Genomic DNA, 26,160 nt, shown 5'->3' with positions numbered 1-26,160 from the left:
AAATGTTTGATTTACAATTCTAATTAAATTAGGTTGTGATTGCATTATAGGATTAGACGGCGAGCAACTAAAAACTCCCTAAAAATATCAACTCTTGAATTAAATCTTAGTGTTAACTGAACTTAGAGTTTATTAGTATTGAGACATATATCATATTTAGAAGGATAACCAAATCAAGGATGGAGTAAATGCACTAAATCTTCAATAAATATATAAGTTAGGAAGTTATGCTGTATAGTAACCTCTAAGGCGGGTATTTAATGTTGACTGATATTTCAGACAGCTGCCTTTTGAGCAATTCATTAAGGACCATTGATGTCTTCTGAAAATGCAGGTCAATTTGTCTATATCACCAAACCACCCGCATGTTCACTGGTTCCCGGTGACGTCACTGAATGGTATTATTTACCAATAGCGTTCAGTGTGTACACTCAATATGGGCCGTCCGTGGCTGATATTATTAACTACCGGCTGTGGACAGTGTTGCCTAGTGTGTATGGGGCTTTAAATACCAGCTATCATCTAACTTCCAGTTATCTTATATGGTCACATGATGGTGTTTTATTATTTCTTGTAGGCGGTTATGACACCCAAGGCAAATTTGCATCTTAAGCTGTGTACAAACGGTGTACAAAATAGTGTTCCCTCTAGCTTCCCAGGAGGGCAGGGTACTGGAGGAAAAGGGGCACTTCATATGCGGTGGGGCCCACCCACCAACGTCCCTACTGTGGGCAGGCCCGCCCCTCCCACTGATGTCACTAATGTGGGCAGGCCCATTCGCCTTAGTCTGCCTTGGGGGCGAGCAGAAGCCCGCAGTGGGGACTGATGGGCTAGGTTTTAGCAGGGCGCCGCAAAACGGGCATGGCTAAAGCAGCCTAGCGTGAACACTACAAAAGCTGTGTCAAAATCATATGATAAGTTAGGCAAAATTGCACAGTGTTAACCCTGCATGCAATGCACGGCCCTGTGAGGTCAGTATTACAAATAGAGAGAGACTGTGCAGGAAAGATAATTTGACTGTCCACGTGTACAGTGTATTTGGTCATAGGCCAAATAGTACTTATTCAAAATTAAGTGAAGATAATCAAAATCGTCCATGAGCCAGAATTGGCACACACCTTGGTGCACGACCATGACATTAAAGGGTCACTTCTACATTACAGATGCCTCTGGGTTAGTGTCCAGTACTGATAAAAACCTGTCTTATCTTCCTTTCCTGTTCCTCACAATCACCATTGAACTGTTGCAGGCACCAGGGACTGGTGTATGTGCGTAATACCATTCACCGCTGTGTGTGATTGAGCTTTTAGGGGCTTATGTATTAATATAAGTCCAAAGCATGATGTTCTTTCTAATTTTAAACTAAAGTATCCTGAGTACATTGGTTTGCAATGATCATTGTCCCTACTAAATTACATACTGGGAATACTGGAGGAGTCTTTCACAAGACCCCACCTAAGATTCTGACCCTGCACATACACAGTACATTACCAAAGCTGGTTGAAGGCTGCAAAAGATTATAAAATCCCTTTCCTCCAAAAATTGATGATATAGGCATAAAGCAAGTCGTGGCATCTGAGGAGGCGTTAACCATCTCTGAAAAGCTACACATTTCTGTTGTTTAACATGCTTGTGGCATCCCCTGCATTAGGCTATTGTTTCATAGCCAGGATATATAGCATTATGTAGAAAGGGGCTTAATAAATATGTTCCTTCTAATATACTGTATATAGAGAGAGCAAGAAAGAGAGATACCCAGAGCACTTTAAAAATACATTGGTATTTCCCCTCCCCCATACTTTTAATTACATTTTACATGGAAACCGCACACAAGTGCCAGTCTGTAATAGTGTGTATTGTGTAACACCCATAGCTCCCTCCCAATTGTACCGTGAATTGCGGGAGAATTGCCATGAGAATAAAATTCTTGCTCTCATGTACACGCACACACCTGCGTGTACCACTGATTCCTTAAAAATGATGCTGTCAACCTAATGAATGCATCCCTTAAGGACTATGGGCCTCATTTTGAATTGGAAATACAGCAAGCCAGAGGAAGTAACTTTGCACTTTGGTTAGCATGTACTGAAGGCTGGGCGATTTTGGCTAATGATTTTGCTTAAGTCGCTGCCGGAAATAAGCCGGCAGCCATCCCCAGCAGCAGCTCATGCATACAGTATTTGTCTATTTGGCCGGGAGATGGCGAAGCTGTGGGGCAATTCAGGAAAATCTTCTAAGCGCTTAGAAGAGTCGCTGCGTGTGTACAACCTTTAAAAGTAAAATTGCCCAATGTTTACCATGCATTTAACATGGTGTTTAAATGTGCACAGTTGCCAGCTTTACTTTATAATGCAGAATCAGGCCCTATAATCATCTACCCATTCATATCTATTTATATATATATATGATATACCATCTATATATGATATACCATCTGAGCCATGGATATACCTAAAACCTGCACCGTTGGGGTGCCTTGAGGACCGCGTTTGGGAACCTCTGGTCTAAGCTTAAATGCCCAAAAAGTCATCAGTCTGAGCACTCAAACAGGCTACTCTGTATGTAACAATGTCAATTGATAAAATAATTAAAATATTTTGAGGGGAGCCCAAAGTGCAATTAATTTTGACCGGGTGTTGGCTTTACTGTGATTTCCCTGTTACACTATGCCTCTCATGGGCTTTGACAAGGCTACTTTTGTTATTGTTTTGCAGCTTAGTGTGTGGATAATTTAGTTGTGCTGGAGTTTACACTTTTTTTTTTTTTCTTTTTGTATAGTCATCAGTCACGTAGCTCGCCTCCTACATGTTCCTCTGCAGCACAGTGTCAGCAGTATTCTCTTTGGCTATATGTGTATTTGTCAGTATGTTTTCAAAACTCGTATATCAGTGTCACCGGAGTGAAAGCCGTGCAAAATGATAAATTCACAAACAACAACATCTTGCCGACACATTAAGGGAACATTCCCTCTTCACAGTGGCTTTCTATTTTGTCAACAGGAAGTTTTACTAACCCAGTTATTTGCTCCAGGTTATGGACCTCTTGGTTTTGTAGTCCAGTCTTCTGGTGGTGGCACAGTAAATTGCATTGCTGCAGTTCTATAGCCATGGGTCTTATTCTGGTGTTTTGAATATTCTCCTTGGTTTGCATGGGTTCCCACCAAAAACAACCTATCACATATGATAAATTCTTGTTCGTATACTTGTGGTAATATATATCTATATATCTTAGTGTTCCTTCTAGAAATGCGGGCAGGCAGAGCTCCACTGCACGGGAGCAGCGCAAGGGGGGCGGATCGGGCCCACCGACGTCACAGTTGTGGGCGGTCCCATGCCGCAGATGCCACAAAAGGGGTGTGCCTGGGCCGCAACATCATGAAAAGGGGCGTCATCGTCGGGGCAGGCACCAGGCTGTTTTATCAGGGCGCTGCTAGCGGGGCAGGGTGCATTTTGCCCTTTAAAAATCAGGCCCCGCTAAAACAGCCTAGCGGGAACACTATATCTTTTCTAATAAGGGGGATGGGTGGCATAGAGAATGTGGCTTTTAATCCTACTCATCCATCTTATACCCATACACACGCTGTGATTTTTGACTATATAATCATTGGGCAGTACGGATGGTGTAATTATTAGCATTACTGCCTCACAGCACTGAGGTCATGGGTTCGATTCCCACCATGGCCCTAACTGTACGGAGTTTGTATATTCTCCCTGTACTTGTGTGGGTTTCCTCTGGGTACTCCCGTTTCCTCCCACAATCAAAAAATATACTGGTAGGCTAATTGGATCATAACAAATTAACCCTAGACTGTCTGTGTGTGCATGTGTACATGTGGTAGGGAATATAGATTGTAAGCTCCACTGGGGCAGGGACTCTGTAAAGTGCTGTGGAATATGTGTGCGCTCTGTTAATAGCTGTTAATAAATCAATAAAATAATCATAATCAAATCAAATACATATTGAGCGGTTTTCAGCCTCATCCGGTGCCGATTTGCTCTTGATGCATGACATTGAAATTGAAGAAAAGTAGACTCTGCAGACAAGACTACATGGTACAGATCTGTACTATATACACTACGTTCAAAAGTTTGGGGTCACTTAGAAATTTCCTTATTTTTTTAAAGAAAAGCACTTTTTTCAATGAAGATAACTTAACATTAAATGAATCATAAATATACTCCATACATTGTTAATATGGTAAATCACTATACTAGCTGCAAACATCTGTTTTTCTTTAAGGAATACATCTATAGGTGTATAAGGGCCCATTTCCAGCAACGATCACCCCAGTGTTCTAATGGTACATTGTGTTTGCTAATCACGTTAGAAGATTGGATGATTAGAAAACTCTTGTGCAATTTTGTTCGCTCAGCTGAAAATGGGATTGCTCATTAGAGAAGCTATAAAACTGGCCTTCCTTTGAGCTATTTGAGTATTTGGAGCATCACATTTGTGGGTTCAATTATACTCCCAAAATGCCCAGAAAAATAAAACTTTAATGTTAATCTCGACAGTCTATTCTTGTTCTTCGACAAAGAGGCTATTCCATGTGAGAAGCTGCCAAAAAACTGAATATTTCCTACAATGGTGTGTACTACTCCCTTCAGAGAACATCACAAACCGGCTCTAACCAGAGATGAAAGAGAAGTAAGAGGCCCTGGTGCACAGCTGTTCAAGAAGGCAAGTACATTAGAGTCTCTAGTTTGAGAAATAGATGCCTCAAAGGTCCTCTACTGGCAGCTTCATTAAATGGTACCTGAAAAAGTGTCAACGTCTACACTAAAAGATGCAACTCTGGGATGTTGGCTTTCTAGGCAGAGTGGCAAAGAAAAAGCCACACCCGAGACTGGACAATAAAAGAGAAAGATTAATATATGCAAAAGAACACAGACCTTGAACAGCGGAAGATTGGAAAAAAGTTTTATAGGCAGTTGAATCTAAGTTTGAGGTATTAGGATCACACAGAAGAAGATATGTGAGATGCTGAACAAGTGAAGAGTGCTTGATGCCATCTGTCAAGTATGGTGGAGGTAATGTGATGGTCTGGGGTTGCTTTGGTGTTGGTAAAGTGGAGATTTGTACAAGGTAAAAGGGATTTTGAATAAGGAAGGCTATCACTCCATTTTGCAACACCATGCAATACCCTGTGGACAGTGCTTGATTGCAGCCAATTTCCTATTCCAACAGGACAATGACCCAAAGCACACCTCCAAATTAAGAACTATTTAGGGAAGAATCAGGCAGCTGATATTCTGACTGTGCAGTCACCAGATATCATGCCCATTGATCTGTTGTGGGAATAGCTTGACCGTATGGTACACAAGAAGTGCCCATTATGCTAATCCAACTTGTGGGAGGTGATTCAAGCATGGGGTGAAATTTCTTCAGATTACCTCTGAAATTAGAAAGAATAAAAGATCAACCCCCTAAAGGGGGTTGGAACTAGGGGCGCTTAATATGGGTAACTTCTCAGCAGCTGCTTTAAAAAACAGGGTAGTTACATGTAAGAAAAAAGACAAGCAGCCCTATACGAATTTGAGAGAATAATAATAAAAATTGGACGGTCTTTACAAAGTTTTAATAAGACATAACGTATAGCAGTACTATGTTAAAAACCACGGTAACGGTCAGAATGAATACAATGATAAATCCACCCACAATTACAAGTAAATTATAATTAATATCAATGAGAGGTAAATAAATGAATTGTTACCACCCCTGAATATGCTGCCAAGAGGTAAGTGTCCACTCAATGTCCGTGTGGTCAGCCCAATATCCACTGGAGATGTATTTGGGGACAATATGATGTTGAATCCTTGAGTTCCAAGCAAAGAATAAGTAGCCTGGGGTGCGGTAGCAGCTGGTGTCTGTTCCCCAATTGCAAGTTCTTGCAAAGTTTGTGATGATGGGGAATCCTGTATGTTTGGTTCGAACTGCACTTGAAAAGTATTTGGTGTAAAGTGGGTGTAGCAGCAGTCTGACGTGTTTTGTTATGCCTGGTAGCTTGATCAAAGGTAAAACTACCAGGCGTAGGAAAACGCATCAGCGATTGTCAGGGATTTTTCGACTTTCTTAATGTTTCCGACATTTGGAAAAACATTGAATAATTATATCAAGGCATTTTTAAGTGAAGCATACTGCTCAGTGTTAGAATTCAGATCAAGGTAACGGATACAGAGCTATCTAACATACATCTATGGAAAAAGCTAAACCATGCAGTCTGAAGAAGGTATCCATCAAACCTTAGTCATGTGGAGTTGTTTGCTAAGGTAGGCTATGCCAAACTGCTCTGTTAACTGGTACAGAAATCCTGAGGCCCATACTCACTGGGTGACTTTCAGCTGAAAGCTGCTTAAATGAATAAACTGAGAGGCTTTCATCTGGAAGCCGCCCAGTGTGTATGGGGCACCGATGAGTGGTGATGCATGCTCACGCATCATCCCTGGCCTGGCCGCTGAAATGCTGGTATAACCAGCAGATGAGCAAGGGAGTGGAAGGCTTTCCATATCGCCCTGCTATGGAAAGCCTCTAACCCCGGGGAAAATTGCAAAATTGGGCAAGAAAAGTTCAGTGTCTATGCACTGAGCGTTTTTCAGCCCAGCGATTTTCCTCATAATCGTTCTCCATACATGCTGGGCAAAAACACCCAGTGTGTATGGACCTTTATTGGCAGTTACAGGTTGCCACTAAAGATTAGGTAAGGGTCCCATCATTTTCGTTAATGTTTTAAATACTTTTATTATTTGAAATATTCCGCAATTCAAAAATGTAACGCACAGTCTAATTGGCATCCAGTATTGCTTATTCTGTAATTAAAAGTCAATAACTTTTGTCACTTTCAAGTAAACTTCAGTGAAAAGCAACAAATTTTTCCACATCTATAAAATACTGAAAAACATTGTTTTAGATAGTGGGAGGAATACTCTTGGCTTCAATGATACCTACAAAACATTTTTGCTATGTTATGTAAAAAGGCAAATATAAAAGTGCATTTGTAAATAGCAAGTAATTCTCTAGTATCTTAAAGAATTCATCTTTCACTAGTTGCACCTGTTCCTCACCTAATGCAAGTGATATGGTTTTCTTGGTTATAATTGTATCTTATTCCAAGCCGTAATTGTGCAGACATGCCTTATAATGAATATATTTAATTACTCATATTTTAATATTAATAAATATGTCCATAATATATAGAGCCTGCTGTTCCACTCTATGGGGGTAGTCAATTAGATTTGACCTAGGAAAAACAAAGAAAAATCCTGCTTTTCTTTTTTACATTTGCCTATGTGAAAAATTGGCATTAATTGAATACCCCCCTATATGGGTAGTGGAACCCAAACATAGGGGGAAATTTACTAAGATGTGTATTCTACTTAACATGTGATGTTGCTATGGGCAACCCATCAGATCCTGTCTACTATCTTCTAGAGGGTGCTAAATAAATAAGACATAGATTCTGATTGGTTGCCCATAGCAACATTACATGTGAAGTAGAATACACATCTTATTAAATTTCCCCCATAATGTGATAGACCCTTCTGGATTAGTGCTATTGAATGCAAACTGGAAGTAGGTATGTTGGATTTACATAACATGTCTCCCAAGACTAGAGGCCAAAGAGACATGGCCCTAGTGTAGGAAGCATTGGGAGTTTCCCAGTAATGAGGAATATGGTAAAACCATTTGCAGCAGTACAATAGCTAAGGGGCCTACTAAAGTTTTAACGAGGGAACTCCCCTATTTCAAATACCTATACCCCAATGTGTGTTGATAACTATATACAGGATAATGTTCATGCTAGGCTGTTTTTGTGCCCTGGCCAAATTTTAAAGGACAAAATGTGGCCTGCCTCTTTAGTGGTGCCCTGCTAAAAGAGCCTGCCCACTGTTTTGCTGGCGCTGCATGAATAGATGGCATTCACACTGGCATGGCATTAACGAACATTAAAGATAGAGCTTGTGGGAAGCCCTGCACCTTGGTAGGTGCTGGGCACAAACCATCAATGATGTGGACAATGGGCACGGCACCTCAGCGACGTAGCGGGTCTGGACCACCCCTATTATTGACACCAGCGGAGCTGTGCCCCCTCCTCACCAGGCTACCAGAAAGGGGGCCTTTCTGTGTGCCACCTGCATTGGATTCTAGTGGGAACATTACAAGAGAGAAGCCATATTTGGTGCCCTTTGCAATTTATGGAAAATTTATGTTTTCAATACTGATGGGTGATTAGTGCCTGGCGCTCAGCACCCACCGCCTGCCCCACTGCTCCTCACCGCACGCTCGAGCACCAGCACCTGCCACCCAGATGTAAGGTCGGACATGATTTTATGTGCATCCTGTCCGACCTCCTGATCCGGTCCTGTGCGCATCGGATTGGATGTCACACACGTGATTTTGGGCCAATTTCACCCAATTTATCAGCCCAAAGTATCAAAAATGGCCGAAATTGGCCCAAAATCGCATAGTGTATGGGCACGCTCTGTCCCGTTGCTTCTAGCTTACTCTGGTCTGTATCTAAGCAGTGAAATACAGACCAGAGTATGTTAGAAGCACCAAAGCTGAGAGTTACACCATAGGCTGAAAAGAGGAACTGGCCTATACAGGTTGCTAAAATGAACACTACTGTAGCGAAACATAACATCTAAACCAGTGGTAGCCAACCCTAGCCCTCGAGAGCTACCAACAGTTCACATTTTCCAGACAACCTAGCTGCTGCACTCATTAATCACTGACACATTCTAAAAGATCCACAGGTGGAGCTAATTAGCTCACTTGCGATTCTGTGAGGAGACCTGCAAAACATGCACTGTTGGTAGCTCTCGAGGACTAGGGTTGGCTACCCCAGGTCTAGGTCAACAGTCAAAAATATGTTGGCTATGGGCAGGAGAGAGCCTGCTGTGGACCTCAGAGGTATTCGGGATGCGGTCATTTGGTCTACAGCATGATGGTAGACGGTCATTAGGTCGACATGGGTCTAGATCAGTGGTAGCCAACCCTAGCCCTTCGAGAGCTACCAACATTTCACATTTTCCAGACAACCTAGCTGCTGCACAGCTGCACTCATTAATCACTGACACATTTTAAAAGATCCACAGATGGAGCTAATTAGCTCACTTGTGATTCTGTGAGGAAACCTGCAAAACATGCACTGATGGTAGCTCTCGAGGACTAGGGTTGGCTACCCCAGATCTAAACTTTGGCCCTTCAAGATAAAATTATTCTTTCATCACTGATTAGACCAAGAGATACTTTGCAGAATTTCTAAATCTATAAGTGTTTGTGGCATGAAATCCACATATCTCTCTCTGAACTTGAAACTCTCTCTCTGAACTCTTAACAGACTAGAAGGCTACCCCCCCCCCCCCCCCCCGAACCTATCCTCGAACTTCTGGACTGTCCCTTACAGCTATTTGAAAAGGAGACAGATGTAAATCAGTGTTTTCCCCCAAAGATCCTGGTGATAAGAATCTGTGGTCTTTACAGCCCTACGCCTCCCAGCCTCTCAGAATCTGGAAGCTAGAGAGGAACAAGGTATCTTCATCCTCATGAACCCATTGACTCTCTGGCAGGTCCTGTTCCCTAGTTCGCTACAGCCTCCACCTACTTTCTGTTTGATGACCTTCTGGCTGCCCTGGTCCTCACACTGCTTTTCATGTAATAAAGCCCAGTCCTTTTCCAAGACATCAAGATATTGAGTCCAATACACTGTCAGTCAATCAATAATTCTGTCACAGCTGTGATAAGTAACAAGTCACACTACATACTGTAAGTAGTGTAACCAGGTCACTCTCCCTCTAGCAATAGGAAAGTGCCAGTTTTTATTAATTTCAAACAATCATGATAGCATATTAATTATCATAGAATACACCTACTTAAGCAAGCTAAATTCTTATAGGTTGATTATCATGACTGTTCTCTGACACACACACACACACACACACACACACACACGCATATCATCAGAAGTTAAAAGGGAGTCCCTTAAACAAAATGGAGCTACTTTTTTTTTTTTTATAAATTCTTTATTTTAAAAAAAGGTTTTCCATCAATCAATAACAGAAACAGTGTATGCCAAATAATCCAGGAAAACACATTGGTGATATAGCATGGCAACAAATCACATGGACGAAAATCACTACATACCATTGGCAGGGATAAGTGCAAAAACATTATCATCCACAGTGTCATGACATCAGAGTATAATAACAATCATACATTTTAACATAGAAATGGTAAAAGACAAGAAGGAAAGACAAGGAAGGAGGGGGTGGGGGTGGGGGGTGAGTTTGTAGTGAGGTGTTCTAGTCCTCTAACCAGCTTTCGGATGGGTCTTGGCATCGTACAGCTTAGCAGAAGGTGAGATCCCACCCAAGTCTCCCCTAGGGAGGTGGTTGTCTTATGATCTAATAGGTATTAAGTTTTTATATGAGGGGGTCATTTTGAGTTCTAGCCACGCATCCCACATATGTGCATATGTAGGGAATTTCTCAGGAGTGGAATAATAGATATTGTCCATTGCCATGTAGAAGTCCATGCGCTGCACCATTCCCACAGTGTAGGGGGAGCCTTTGAACGCCAATGGACTGGAAGCACCGCCCTAGCTGCATTATTCATATGTCTAAGTAGAGATTTTTTGTACTTGGATATGGATATGTCTGAATGTGATAAGAGCCAAAAGACAGGACCGGTAGGGACAGGGTGGCCCAAAATTTCTAAAGCCAATTTCCTTATATCATTCCAAAATGGTATTATCGAATGGCAATCCCAACATATGTGGATCAGAGTGCCCCGTTCCTGTCCGCATCTCCAGCAAAGAGGGGACACCCCCTTGCAAAATGTATGTAAAATACTTGGGCAGCGGTACCATCTAGTCAGTAACTTATATTGGGTCTCAACTACTTCTAGACTGGCCGAACAAGCGCTAGTGGCCTGATATGTATTCTCCCAATTAATTTTGATCTTTTTGGAGGCAAAATCCTTCTCCCAGGTCTCCTGGTATGATGGTTCAAGGGGCAAAAGTGCAGACAGAAGTAGCTGATAGATATTGGATATCACGTGTGTGGGTGGCTGTTGTTGGAAGCACATCCTTTCAAATGGTGTAAGCACCCTACCCAATACTGGAAGACCTCCTAGTGACCCGATAAAATGTTGAATTTGAAGGTAAAACCAATAGTCTGACTTATTCAGGCCTGTTTTTTTTATTAGTGATTTAAAAGATATGTATGCCCCAGAGGAGATCAGATGGTGTATTCTGGTGATCCCAACCGACATCCAAGGCGACATTTGTCCCGAGGTGCCAGGGGGCAATTGGGATTATGAACAATAGGTGTCAATGGAGATGCTATAGAAGTGATTTTTAATTTCACCCTCAGCTTTTTCCATAGTTTTAACGTTGGGCCTACTAGCGGGTGAGTAACATTTGCCACTGCCGGGCACCAAGGTATATATTTAAGTTGCCTCCCTGTAGAGTTGGATTCAATAGCCACCCATGCTTTGTAGTAGGCCGAGATCAAAGGAAGTTGCCTACCGCCTTGTATCTTATTTCTAAATAAAATCTGGTGTTTAAATCTCGGTTTCCGTCCTCCCCAAACAAAGTCCTGGACAATATTATGTACTGTAGAGCGAAATCGCAGGGGGAGAGCGATCGGTAATGTCTGAAATAAATAAAGGAGTCTGGGAAGTATGTTTATTTTCGATAACATTTATGCGACCCAACCAGGTAAGTTTCATTGGAAGCGATTTAGTCAGGTCCCCACGTATTTTATGTAATATGGGGCTAAAATTTAGGGAGACTAATTTCTCTAAGTTATTAGAAATCAAAATGGAGCTATCTGTAACACATAGTATGGCTCCTTTTTGTGTCACCTTGCTTCAACAGTGCAAAATCAATGACATTGCACTGCAGAGAACTGCCCCTCCCCCCCCCCCCACCCAATAAAATGTAAATCAGCACTCTGAGATCCTCCTGCAGGGTGTAGACCTGGGGTTGGAGACCTGGGGTAGCCAACTCCAGTCCTCGAGTGCTACCAACAGTTAATGATTTCCTCACTGAATCACAAGTGAAGTAATTAGCTCCAAATGTAGATCTTTTAAAATGTGTCAGCAAGTAATGAGTGCACCTTTGCAGCAGCTAGGTTGTCTGGAAAATCTGAACTGTTGGTAGCTCGCAAGGACTGAAGTTGGCTACCACTGGTGTAGACACTTCACTCTGTATGGTACTTGAGCTTGTGTATCTCCTAGTCTTGCTGATTGTACCACCAATTGAAAACTGCTGTTATGGTGTTTTTGTTTCAAATTGTGTACAGGACTTTAGGCCAAGTTCTCATTAGTAGAACACATTCCAATTGTAAAGCGCAGCGGAATATGCTGCGCTATGTAAGAAACTGTATATACCGTAAATAAATAAACACATGCCATTACCCTGGAAACACCCCAAACCCCCACCCCCCATACTTTTCCCTGGAGAGTTAGTAATTTCAGGTACAGTGGCTGCAGGGCGTGTTAAGAGAGGAGGAGGCCCATGTGCAGCCTCCTCTGGCTGGGTCCCCTCCTCTCTGCCAGGAGCAGAAGGGACTGAGCACTTGTACCTTACTGAACATGTGCAAATCTCCAGAAAAATGGCGCTGCACTGTGGAGTCTGAGCACTAGAGTGCTCAAATGCCAGTGCGTATGTGCAGGTCCTCGGAAAGTGGATCTCTGCAGCGCTCCTGCAGCCACTGGACTTAGGAGGGTAAGTAGTGTAAACACTGCCCGCATTATAGATACACCACTGAGTGGCTGTATTACATGTAGATAGAAATTGATAACTGCAAAAATGGGAACAATGACATTGTATAACTCCTATTGTAATTCGTACAGCTTTACTCTTTGGCTTTGAATCATTTAATGCTCAATGTAAATAGATTTCAAAAGGTTTAGGGGGGTATTCAAACTCCACCGCTATTTCCAATGGGGGAAATAGCAGCGGGCGCCTATTCAATGCTGTCTGGTCTGACAGCATTGAAGATTGTGGGTACACAATTGAGCGATGTCGGTACAATATTATTTATTACCAATTATTTATATATTGCACACATATTCCGCAGCGCTTTACAGAGTATAGTTGAATATTCACATCAGTCCCTGCCCCAGTGGAGCTTACAATCTATATTCCCTACCACATGTACACACACATAGTGTTCCCGCTAGACTGTTTTAATGCCCGATTTTTAAAGGGCAAAATGCGCCCTGCCCGTCTCGCAGCGACCCCCCAAAAAAAGACTCACGGTGAAGCCCAGCGTCGCACAGTGGATTTGAAGGGGCCGGGCCCGCCCCCTTTGATGACTGTGGCGGCCGGGCCCGCCCCCTTTGATGACAATGGCGGCCCAAGCACGCCTCTTTCATTACGGCGGCGGCCCGGGCACGCCCCCTTCATGACGTCGGCGGCCCGGGCATGCCCCTTTCATGACGTCGTCGGCCCAGGCACGCCCCCAGCTGTGACGTCGGCGTGCCCGGTCCGCCCCCCAGCGCCCTGCCCGGTGTCACTCCTAGAGTGAACACTACACACACTATGGTTCATTTTCGTTGAGAGCCAATTAACCGATCAGTATATAGCGATGGAGGGTGTGGTATAACACAATGGCAGTCGGGATTCTGACAGTCATTAGCGTGACGTCGGAATGCCGACTGTACAGCGGGGGGAGTGCAATGAAGCCCCTTGCGTGCTCGCTGCGCTCGGCACCTATTTTATTCCCCCTCTATATGAGTTGTGTACCCCCACGAGGGAGCAGACGGGATTCCGATGTCGGAGTAATGACCGTCGGAATCCCGACTGTCGGTGAGACGTCCGGCACCCGCGATGGATGGTATGTTTGATGTGCTGGCCATGAAATCTAGCAATATTGCTAGCAATGGGCTGCGCATTCATTCCTATATTGGAACAAATGCTCATTACTCATATTTTTTAAAAGATCATTATTTATGTATTTATTTATTACCAGTTTCTTATATAGCGCATACATGTTTCTGTAAATGTTAATTGATACTGCACCAAGCAAAGTATTGTGTTTTTTTATTGGCCCATGTCCTGGGTGCTGTCAAAAAAAAAAAAAAAAGTCTTACCATTGCTTACATTGTGCCATAGTGTCTGCCCAGTTTGATCAAATTGCAAAACCTTCCAGCATGGCAAGTACCACAGTAGACATAATTTATAATAGCCTTTCTCTCTATCTAAATCAGTGTTGTGAAGTGAAGAATGAGATATTCTCTGTGTGTACTTTGCGGAACCTTTGTCTAGTATGCAACTATAGAAACCATGCTGTAAACAGCGTAGCTGTGCTTTTGTCTTGCTCCCTGCATGCTTAACTGCAAGAGTTAACAGTTCCAGTGTTTGTATGACTAAGAGGCCCTGGCTTGCAGCATGTAGTGGAGTCTCTCCCACAGCAGCTCTAATCCTCTTGGGTTCCTGTAAGGCGCTCTATGTTGCATAGGGGTTTCCCCAAGCTCCTCCTCTTAGATTCATTCATATTTTTTCAGTGTTGGTTCCTTCCCCCTTATGCTGCACACTATTCAGCCATCCTGTATTGCCTCTTGTCTTTTTTCCAAACTGTCAACCTGCTTGATCTCTGCCGTGCTTGATCCAGCCCCCTCATTCCATTAATGTCCCCAGCATTAGTAAAAGCCCACCCTCCTTCATGCTGCCAGACTGCGCTCATGGCACCCTGCCTTTTCTCAGCACTACAACAGAACTCTTCATCTCTGTACCAGAGGATGTATTTAACCCATGCAATGCCTTTTTTTCCTTATGTAATTCCTATGTGCCAGTTGCTGCTCCAGTTTGATCGGAGGCATGGGAAAACCATAATGTGTCACACTTGATGCAGTAAACAGCACTTCTCATCTTTCTATTGTCTGCCACACATTACACCGCACACTGGATGTCTAAATTCCTGTGTTATCGTCAATCCATCAATATAACTTGTCGCAACATGCCACATTATTCTATCACTGAAGTTCTGCTGCTGAGAAATAAACAAATGATTGTAGAAAATAATGAATTAGCCAGCGGAGTACCATGAAGGTCACATTTTGGTAACCATGATCTAATGGTTTCCCTCCCCCCTCCCTTTAGCACTAATAATGATACTTCAGCAGCTGTGCTTGGCAGCGTCCCTTGTCTGTGTGGAGGTACACATGATGCCTTTTAAATATCTACATGTGAGCTTTCATTCACTGACTAGCAAGTGTTATCTCTCTCTCCTGTCACCTCTGGTCTCCTACCCCTTTCCCTCCTCCTTTCGCTCTTTTTTTTCTCTCCCTCCCTCTCTTTCCCTCCCCATTATACTTGCTTGCAGTGTTGCAATAGGACGACAAGGCATCCCGATTTGTAAAGCAGGCACATTGGTGGGCTGTGCACATTGCATGTGATTCATAAAATCATGAATGATCCAGAGGCGAGCAGCCAGCGAGATTTTCATGTGCAGGATGATGCTGTTTTGTTTTGCTATGCCCTGAAGGAGGTGTGTGTGTGTGTAGTGTGTTTGTGTGTGTGTGTGTGTATAAGGATGATCTAACGTTCCTTACAGCCCCTTTGTTTTTTATTTTTCAAACACTGGACTACTACTTTCCATTATTTATTTGCGTCATGTTATTTTTGCTGATCACATTGTGGTATATTTCAGGGGGTGTGGGAGGGGAGTGGAGTCCCAGACCAGTGCATCTAGGCTCCCCCCTTAGTCTTGTCTTCCCTCATGTTGTTTTTCTCTTTCCCTTGTTCAGCTGCTGGATTAACTGATGCACTTGGCGGTTATATGGAGGCTCCTCTCCGCCAGCACTGCTCTCCATTTTTGAGAAGGAAAAAACAGGCTCCAGAAGGAGGAGGATCATGCCTCGGACAAAACAGATCCACCCCAGAAACCTAAGAGGTTAGCAAATGGTTTCTCTGTTTTGATTGTGTGCTTTTTTTGGAGGGGTCCATCCAGCTGTTTACCTAATAAAGGTGGCACTGCTGGAGAGGGAGGTTGATGCTCTGCAGCATGTCATTGTTTCATGACTGCGAATCCTGTCCTGGAGAGAGTAACGGAAAAGCTTGAGCTATTGGTGATTTCATTTCCAGCTCTTTAGAGCTTCCTTGCTAGGAGTGGAGATGGTAAAGTATAAAATGACCCCCAGAGCTTTGGAATGGAGTATCCTTTGTCTTTGCTATCTCCAGACGGATTACATATCAGGTTTGCTTGCATGTGCTAACTCGTAGTGAACTATAAGTTTTATGGCCAATCTATTTATATGACATGTACACAAATACTCCTATGGATAAATCGTGCTGCTAGAAAAATAAAATCACCCCTTACTGTTGGCAGGGCCTATAGCATAGCCTCAGGTTCCCCGGCGCAGGCCTCCTGAGGAAGCAAAGGTGTAAAAATTCAGGTCAACACAGTTTAAAGGGTCACACTTGTCAGGTCAGGCCTGGGACCTGAGAACTTAACTCTAGCAGTGTACAATGGATGGAATACTTCATATTGACGGGGCATTGTTTTAATGTACATCATGTATGACAATGATTTGTTTGTTATAACAATGGACGTGATTTCAAGTACTGTCTGTCAAAAGGTATATTGCTCTGGCAGGTAAAGTGCGGCAGCTTTATTCATCTACATTGATTGCAATAAGCTATATTTCTGATTTAGAACTGCACAAATTGACCTTCCTTAGCAGGCACATTAATTCTAGGCTTTGATTAGGTTGATGTAGAAGAAAATTGCCAACTTCATGTGCCTTGCAATTGTATCTTGTACAGTAATACAATGATTAAGAAGCTTTTCTACTAATATATAGTGTGGATACGTGCTGCTTAATGTAACTGTAAGATACAGAAAGTTGTTCTGAGCACATCTGTGCTGTTTGGTCTATTACACACTAATTCCAACAAGTGGTACTCTGCCTTTCTCAGAGCCCTTTCACTGTTTCCCCTCGTACATTGCAAAGGCCAGATTCTTGTATACACATTCACTAATAATGTGGGGTAAGATAAAGCTCTGGGAGATAGACGGTTTAGAAATGCTATTTCTATAGTGAGAGTATAGTTCAAATCGCAGTGACCTTGAGAAAGTAATACATTCTGAATAGAACGCTTTTCTAAAACGCACTGTACATTAAATATCTAAAAAATAAAAGTCACAAATGACTGAGCGGTATTCAATGCCGCTGGCGAGGGGGTTTGTACAGCGAGGGTGGCTTTTTCTCATTTGAAAATAAGCCATCCTTCACTGTGAAACCCCCTCGCCGTATTCAATGTAAGGATGTTGCATTTTGTGGCGAGTCCCGGCATTTTAATGGCCGCACTTGCCATTTCCACCTCGCCGCAGGGAACAGGCGAGGAGACAAGCGGCGAGTGACCCAGATTCGTTAAATACCCTGGCGGTGAGCTATGGGCACTTGTCTGTGCCGGTAGCTCGCCATCAGAGCTTTGAATACTGCTCTTGTGATTGTCTTTATGATCCACCAGGTTTAAGGTCTTTCAATGTGCTGATAGATAATTACGCAACAAAGCCTAAAATAACATTTGATAAAGGTCACTAGTTTATGTGTACATTTTGACAGTTGACAGTTTGATTATATGTTCACATTTGTTATACATACAGTGTCCTTTACTAGGTGTAAGATACTCATACATCTACAAAGGTTGCTGCGTTACACAATCTGTCCAATTTGCCCACACAAAAAAGTGGATGTCTAAATAAAAGAATAAAAGCTCATCATGAATGCTCACAAGATGAAGAACACAATTGGACAATGACCACTCACACTCTCAAACCCATAGCTGTACACTAGTGGTGGGTATCTGACTGTGGTTGGGAATGCCTGCCCTACAGGGTCACCTGGCCAACACATGTACTATACAGTTGTAGCCCAATGAACATCTGGCGTGTGAAGCGGCTGATAGGGTAGATGTATGAAGCAATGATTAGGAATGAGAAGGGATAAAATGCCTGGTACTTTATCACCGGCCAATCAGCTACTGACTGTTCAGTTACAGGCTGGGTTTAAAAAGGAACAATTACGAGCTGATTGACCGGTGATGAAGTACCAGGCACTTTATCACTTCGGGTGCCGGACGGCTCCCCGACAGTCGGGATTCCGACAGTCATTACTCCGACGTCGGAATCCCGACTGCTCCCTCTTGGGGGTTCTGTATTCACAAAGGTGCGCTCACAGGGGGCAGCAAATTTATTAGAGATATAAAAGAGGTTTTCCCACAATTCTTCCAAAAAAGAGCAAGTTGCTGCTGTAACAGTGTAGAAATGCAGATATTTGTACAGTACGTGACTTTATAGGGCCGCAAACAAAAACCAGCGAGGCTGGAGGTACTGTAGGTGCAGCATTTAGTGACTAATAGGATTAACTATCAGTCATAAGTTTGTCTGAAATATCTACAGTTTTGGTTGATAGGGGAACTACAGTAAGTCCTGGCCAGCGATGTTTGTCAGCATTTGGAGTGGCATTTGGTGCTGCTTCCCTATTTGAATTTTGGATTGCGCTGCAGCCCTGCCTCTCGAGCCGCAACTGATCAGCATATAAACTTTTCTGTATGTTCAGTTGTATTTTGTATGTCTACAGTATGTAGTTTTGGTTGGTATTACATTTCCAGGTCCAAAAATGAAATATCACATAAACAAAGGAGGTTGGTATTCACTAAGAACAATATAAAGTGATGTTTAAACTAACCAATTAAATGTGGTAATTATAAGAATACATTTTGGTTTTGACATCATTGGGCACTGTATAGGGAAATCTACCAAAAATGAATGACTACCTTTCATGCAGAAGTTTCATCTGATATTCTCATAATTTTATCAAATTATTGCCTACTCCCTAGGATTTCCAAGGGTCTACTCAGAGATCAGCGTAACACTTTTAACCCTTTGAGTGCCAACATCTCTGTAAAGATGTGCAAAATATCTGCTAAATATGCCAACATCACTGTGAGAAATGTCCAAAATATTGGCTAAAAAAATGCCAGCGTCACTCACATTTGTTATGTAAATTTAAATAAAAAATATTGTGTAAAAAAAAAAGATAATACCTATATAAGGTAAACATTACAGTCATTATGATGAATGAAAAAGTTTGATTGGCAATTTTAACACCAATTTTGACAAATTCACTTTGACACTCAAAGGGTTAATATACAGTAGCTGCTCTGTTTCCCACTTTCTTAGCACTTCACTTGCTATGCTTGGCTAATGTGATGCCTTGCAGTAGTCTTTTTGGGCTGGTTCCAGGTTGATCCATGCCCTAGACTTGAACCCCTAGAATGTTAGGGAGTTACCCTATATGAGGTTGTCTGGAGCTGGTGAGTACGCAGGTAATTTTGGGCAATATTATGGAAAGAAAACTCTATTTAATGGCAAAATTTATAAAAAAATGTATTCCTATTCTTAATATTGAATAGTGCACCTGCACTTTTTCTTTGTGTGGCACTACAAGTCTCAGCACCGTAGAACCTCTTATAACCTGTAGTTTGGGTGTGCAGTGTAGTTCCACTTTCCCAAAGTTCAGAGTTGGTAAGCCACAAGGTTGGCTGGTTTAAAACACTGTGACTTTAAAAAAAAGCCTATTGTAAGGAAATCACTGGTATTATTCCTCATTCTTGTTGCTTGTGGTCTAGATGTAATAATGCAGTAAATCACGCAAGTAAAGATCTAGGGAGGCGAATTTGATAAGAAAGGTGTTAAATCTGCCTAGCATCAAGTATCTACCCCAACATTCCCATAGGACAGCAAAAAGAAAAATACAGTTAACACTCATTGGCCCTTATTCAGATCTGTGCGGCCGGAGCCGCATACGGTGCTCCGGCCGCACAAACCAATCCCCGCCCACAATACGGATCGCCACGGCCGTCCGTACACGGACGGCTGGCGATCCGCATGAAAATGGTGGGGCGTACGCCTCCACCATGGTGGGAGCTGCCCCCTGCATTCGATGGTCTGCGACCATCGAAGGCAGGGCCGCACGCCCCACCAGCTCCCGCAAGCTGAGACCACACGGACAATCGTCCGTGTGAAAGCTTGTATGGGGGCGGAGAACTGACATCCGGCGATGTCAGCTTTCCGCCCCCATCACTGGCGTCATAGCCTCATTACCATGCATACGCCCCGCGTTTGCATGGGAACGCCCATGAAACGCGGGGCGTATGCATAGGGAAATGAGGGTATGAAGCCCCTCACGCCCCTATACGCCCCCTTTGCGGCGTATGAAATTTTTGTGCGGCGAATTCCCCTGCACATGCGCAGAATGACCTCTGCGCATGTGCAGAGCGAAAACATCGGCGGTACGGCCGCACGCGGGCCGTACCGCACAGACCAGAATAAGGGCCATTGTCTTAAAGATTAAACACCAACACATTAAACACACAATACACAGATAAACACCTCATGGTTTAATCTTCATGTTTACTTCAATTCAAAACCTTGTGACATATCCAGTGCTTCTGCTTAACTCATTTCTACTGTATTTGTGCATTTCTCTTAAAGTACTTTTGCATTCTTTTTATAAATGTTTAGGCTAAAATTGGTTTTATTGAAAGATTTTAAATAAATCAAATCAAAGCCTAATAACTTTGGATTGTTAGTGTTAAAAAGCATTAAAACATGATAGATCACGGTTTCTAATACATGTTTTTTTTTCATTAAATCATTCATAAAAAAGTTTAACCAAAAAATGCTTTTTTAAATCTAATTTTTATTTATACAACCCTGGTAAGCCGTCTTCCTGAATGGCCATGGCTCGAGGATTTTAGTCCGGTTAGCATAGCCATGGCTACCTTATGCAGCATATTTTTTCTACCCGACACTTGCCACTTCCAGCATATTTCCATTTCCAGGGATTTTCTGCTGAGATGATGCATTAAAGATTGTTATGTGCTGAACATTTTCAGCAGACCCTAGAGCGCTTCATCCACCATCCTGTTGATGGAATTTGATTATAATAATCAATGGATTACTTATTTTCAATACATTTTAACTTCTATGACTAGGGAATAAACAATGCTGGTGCTAATTGCATATAATATACTGCTATTTCTCCATCCATTAGTTCCGGATCAAGAACGGCTGTAGTAACACTGGTTTTAGAGGTGGGATGAACATTTTGGTGGGATTATGGGGCTGAATAGCACTCAGCATTGCTATGTTCACTTCTAGAAAATAAAGAAGAACCAATAGACAAGCTCAGACATTTTATGATATATTTATTATGGCATTTCAAGTTAATAGATACATATAAGAACTGAAGGTTTATATTAGAAAGTAAATTTTTAGAATGAAGTTTCAGAAGGATTACTAAAATTTAAAACCGGTTTCATTACATTTACACTGTGTATAAAATAGGAATATTATATGAGGTCACCCACTATATTAGGTCATCCTCCCCACCTTCCTTACAGTCGGGCTGGCTCACCCTGCATGCATTCATCTGTCCTCACCTGTTGCTGCATTGCGATTAGCGGGCACTACTGGGTGTCATCAGCCGGGAGCAGTGGCATTCTTGATAGCACACTGTGGATTTACCGTTCAGGCTTCAATGTAAAGTGGAGCGGGAAATGCTAGAACTGAAGCATCCAAGGGGTCCTGGCTGGTTGTGCACTCCTCCTTGTGCCCAGGGGTGCCAGCAGCTCTACCGGGACCCAGTACAGGCAGAGGTGTGACCCAACCCCCTCCTTTAAAACAAATTAAAATAAACATATATTACGTGTGGCCCCATGGGGGTATAAAGTTTGAAACCTGGGTTTGATCTGATGGGCAACAGTAGTCGCTAGTGTGATCATCCCCCCATGCTGTGAGAGAGAGGACTGTCTTCTGCTGTAGCTGCCTCTCTCCCCAGCCCAGCACACAGCACTAAGTGGTTGTGCTTTGCTGATAAGAGAGGTTGCTCATTTCTCTCTCCCTACCCAAAACGCAGCTCTCTGCAATGGAGAAAGGGACGATGACCGTGGGACCCAGAAAACTCTGTAAAAAGTACCCCCCATTTCGGCACCAATACCTGTGGCCCCATCATGGCTTCATCTTGTGTATTATTATACCCCCTTGGTATCTAGGGATTACTGTGACTGCTCATCGTGTGATTATGTCCCACAGGGATTGCACTCTATATCTCTAAACTGTGGTCACTGTCAGGATAGTGTCAGAATACACTGAATTATCTGACATGGGCACACTGTGATCTGTTCTATTTTCCTTTCTTGTTTCGGAAGCTTGATACCTGTGTCATTTGTAGTTTATGCATTTTTATTTTTTTCCCCTGTGGATGCCTACAGGTATGTGTGTGGGGTTGTTTTTTTCTTTCATTGTGGCCTGTGTGTGTGGGTCAGTCTATGCCAAAATCGAAAAAAAAAAGGACCTTTTCATTCACTAATTGTATATGTATCCTTTTAGCCCTCAGTGATAGTGTTAATGCAACCATGACAAAAAATTTAAAAGTTAGCAATGTCAACTAGAAAAATCATAACTTTGCTTCTAATTAGAACCTTTATATTGCACTTGTTTTAAAGCTAAAGGACCATAGCTTTAATAAAAAAAAGTTTTAGATTTAATAAAGGACATTTCAAGGTCATCTGAAGTGGCTATTGCCTTGGGTAGCTAAAAACTTTTTTGTGTGTATAAAATGTTATACAGTTTAATGGGATGCCTTTGTGACCAGGAGTAAAAACAAATCTTAAAACTATACATATTACAACCAATGAAATACTTGATTGTGATTACGAGATTTCTGTACCATAGTATGATGTATAATGCTGCATACAATTCTGAGGAAAACTTTATTAACAAGATCATTCAGTGACATCATTGAGTCTCCCACTTTGTACATGAGTGTAGTAAAAATTGAGCTGCATGCACAGATGTTGGAGGACACCGTTAACAACCCGCAGAAGCTTGCATCATTAACAATATTGAGCCTATACACTGTATGTATGTTACAAGCTGTATCATTCAGAAGGGCTAAGATGTGCTATATTGTTTGCATTACTGCTTAGTACAGTATGTATGGGGCTTTAGATTATTTTCTTCATACCTTTCCCAAACATTGGGTGCTGCAGTAATATAGGCAGATGGTGAGGTCTCTGCTCCCACATACTCAAGGACAGATGTGGTTTTTAGAACCGTGATCACCAGCCAAATGAGGTTGGCTGCTAGTGTATCATGGTTACACGTCATGTGACCCAGGCGTCCCTGACCTTACTTCTGATAGGCTGGCTGGCCCATCTTCCTCCCTCACTTGACTAATGGGCCATCCTACTGTCTTTGGCTGTGGCTGTCCCTCCACTGAATCTGATACAATTGGACATCCCATAAACCAGGGGTGTCAAACACAAGGCCCGCCAGACCTCTTCATGCGGCCTGCGCAGCCGCTACCAGCCTTCACCTTTTATTCTCGATTTTTATTTTATTTTAAACAAGAAAGCCGCCTCTTCAGTGCATGCGCGGCAGCCTACAAGCCAGAGAACGTCTGCCCTCTAGCGCAGTGCCGCCGGTCGTCAACCCCTCCTCCGCTCCCACCTGCTGTATAGGTGCCAGAGAGAGGAAAGAGCAGGTCCCTCGTGGTGAATGGTGCTGCTGCTGCTGCTGTGCGCTCCAGGTCACTTACTGCTGAGTGTGCACTGCACAGTGACCGGGAGCACGCTGCCCCTCACTCCTGGATAGATAGTGCGAGGAGCACTACTCACAGGAGGGAGGGGGAAATGCGCCTGTGTGAGAGCGCAGCTGTGTCCTTGGTGGTGGAGCAGCTCAGACTGGAGTGGACGCATCAGAGCGGGTAAGTGTCAAACTCTATGCCTATGTGTGTGTGTGTGCACTGGCACATTGCAGCCCATCATTAAGTGCTGTGTCCCATGATAATAAGCAGGACATATGCCCTAAGACTGAGTGCTGCCCCCCTGTGCAGGCAGCGTGTGCCCTAATGCACTGCAGTTCACAGCAATAGCAGGAGGGAAATGCTACTGCTGAGTTAGTGGTATTATTTGGGACATACTTGTATGAAGGACACTATTCTGATAATAAAGAGTGGACACATAGTCCTACAGATACAACTGGCCCTTTGAGGGTGACCAAACTGCTGATGCGGCCCCCGATGAATTTGAGTTTGACACCCCTGCCATAAACTATTAATGGGATGATCTGCTAAAAAAAGTGCATTACTGGGAAACCTGAGTAAAAATAATAGTATGAATTTGGTATCTGGACTGATCATAGACTGACTCATGATTGAAAGTCATATGGTTGACCACTAATGGTCGACAGTCAAAAGGTTGACAGGGTTTAAAGGTCGACAGGCAATAGGTTGACATGGTCAAAAGGTCGACATGCTGTTTTTTTTACAAAATTTTCAGCCTACATGTACCGACAGGTGGTATTTCATGCCCTACCATCCACTAGGGCATGGAGGGAGAATAAAATTGTGTGCCGAGCACGAGTGCAGCGGTACACTTAGACAGTGTCCATGTCTACCTATGTCAACATAGACAACCTTTTTCCACGTCAACCTTTTGACCCTGTCGACCTTTAGTGGCCGACCATATGATTGTAGACCTAGACACTGTAGATGATTTATACCATAACCAAGAATTCATAAAAACCTATTTCCTTATCCCCTTCTAATGGCTGTAAATAAGATTTAATGAACTCCATTATCTTGCCATAAAAGAGCCATTGGTACTTGTTTAGGTACTTGTGTATTTTGGCGGCGCCCATCGCATCGCATACCATAAGGCATCCGATGGTATGCGATGCGACGCGATATCATGCGATACTGTACAATGTCATACAATTTTAAAATTGTATGACATTGTACATGGCATACAATGCCATACAATGCGATGCGATGCGATTAAACATTGTATAAGCACCCTAATGGGTGCTTACAATGTGAAATGCACCCCCACGCCACCCCCCCACTATAAACGTGAACCCGAAGCGTGGCGAGCGCAGCGAGCCCGCGAGGGGCGGCGGTACGCGTCCTCCGACCTTTTCATACCCCCACTATCCACGCCGGCGTGGAGTTGAGAATAGAAAGTGTGGCGAGCGGACACCTGTGAAGCCCGCGAGGGGACTCCGATACCTCTGAAGGTATCCGCGTCCCCTCGCCATGCTTCGGGCTCAGTGGCTCACTGCGCTCGCCACACTTTCTATTCTCATCTCCACGCCGGCGTGGATAGTGGGGGTATGAAAAGGTCGGAGGACGCGTACCGCCGCCCCTCGCGGGCTCGCTGCGCTCGCCACGCTTCGGGTTCACGTTTATAGTGGGGGGGTGGCGTGGAGGTGCATTTCACATTGTAAGAACCTATTAGGGTGCTTAAAAGCACCCTTTATGGTGCTTATACGATCTTTCATCGCATAGAGGGCAAAAATCACGTCGCATCGCATGCCATGCAACGCGATGAAAACATCGCGCGATGCACATCGAGGGCGCCGCTATAATACACAAGTACCCTTGTGTATTATCACGGTGCCACCGATATTGATCGCGCGATGTTTTCATTGCATTGCATCGTATGCCATGCACCCGATGGCATGCAACGCGATTTTAGCCCCCTTTCGATAAAAAAATCCTATAAGCACCCAAATGGGTGCTTACAATGTTAAATGCTCCCCAACGTCACCCCCCACTATAAACGTGAACCCGAAGCGTGGCGAGCGCAGCGAGCCCATGAGGGGCGGCGGTACGCATCCTACGACCTTTTCATACCCCCACTATCCACGTCGGCGTGGAGTTGATTTTATAAAGTGTGGCGAGCGCAGTGAGCCACCGAGCCCGAAGCGTGGTGAGGGGACGCGGATACCTTCACAGGTATCGCGGGCTTCACAGGTATCCGTGTCCCCTCGCGGCGCTCGCCGCGCTTCGGGCTCGGTGGGTGTATGAAAAGGTCGTAGGACGCGTGCTGCCGCTCGCCACGCTTCGGGTTCACGTTTATAGTGTGGGGGTGGGGGGGGTGGCGTGGGGGTGCATTTAACATTGTAAGCACCCATTAGGGTGCTTATACAATTTTTTATTGCATCGCATCGCATTGTATGCCATATACAATGGCATACAATTTTAATTGTATGACATTGTACAACATCACGCGATATCGCGTCGCATCGCATACCATCGCATGCCTTTTGGTATGCGATGCGATGGGCGCCGTGATAA

General features: G+C 43.5%; 1 protein-coding gene across 3 annotated transcripts in view; it reads left to right on the top strand.

Moving 5' to 3' along the window:
• The window catches only part of HIVEP1 (HIVEP zinc finger 1), a 219,486-nt gene that overhangs the window by 16,723 nt on the left and 176,603 nt on the right, over window positions 1-26,160 (top strand). Inside the window, exons 1-2 of one of the 3 annotated variants that reach the window (XM_083187914.1) lie at window positions 15,340-15,381; window positions 15,757-15,902. In XM_083187914.1, coding sequence (XP_083044040.1) covers window positions 15,863-15,902 — 40 coding nt within the window. In that variant the 5' untranslated portion in view covers window positions 15,340-15,381; window positions 15,757-15,862. Of the gene's footprint in view, window positions 1-15,339; window positions 15,498-15,756; window positions 15,903-26,160 lie in introns of those variants that run through there. The other 2 variants (XM_083187913.1, XM_083187912.1) reach the window with 2 other exon arrangements.

This window comes from Crinia signifera, chromosome 5 (assembly GCF_055691185.1).
Source record: "Crinia signifera chromosome 5, ASM5569118v1, whole genome shotgun sequence".
NCBI lineage: Eukaryota > Metazoa > Chordata > Amphibia > Anura > Myobatrachidae > Crinia > Crinia signifera.
The sequence above is the reverse complement of the archived record's forward strand: the minus strand, read 5'-3'. Positions and strand labels throughout refer to the sequence as shown.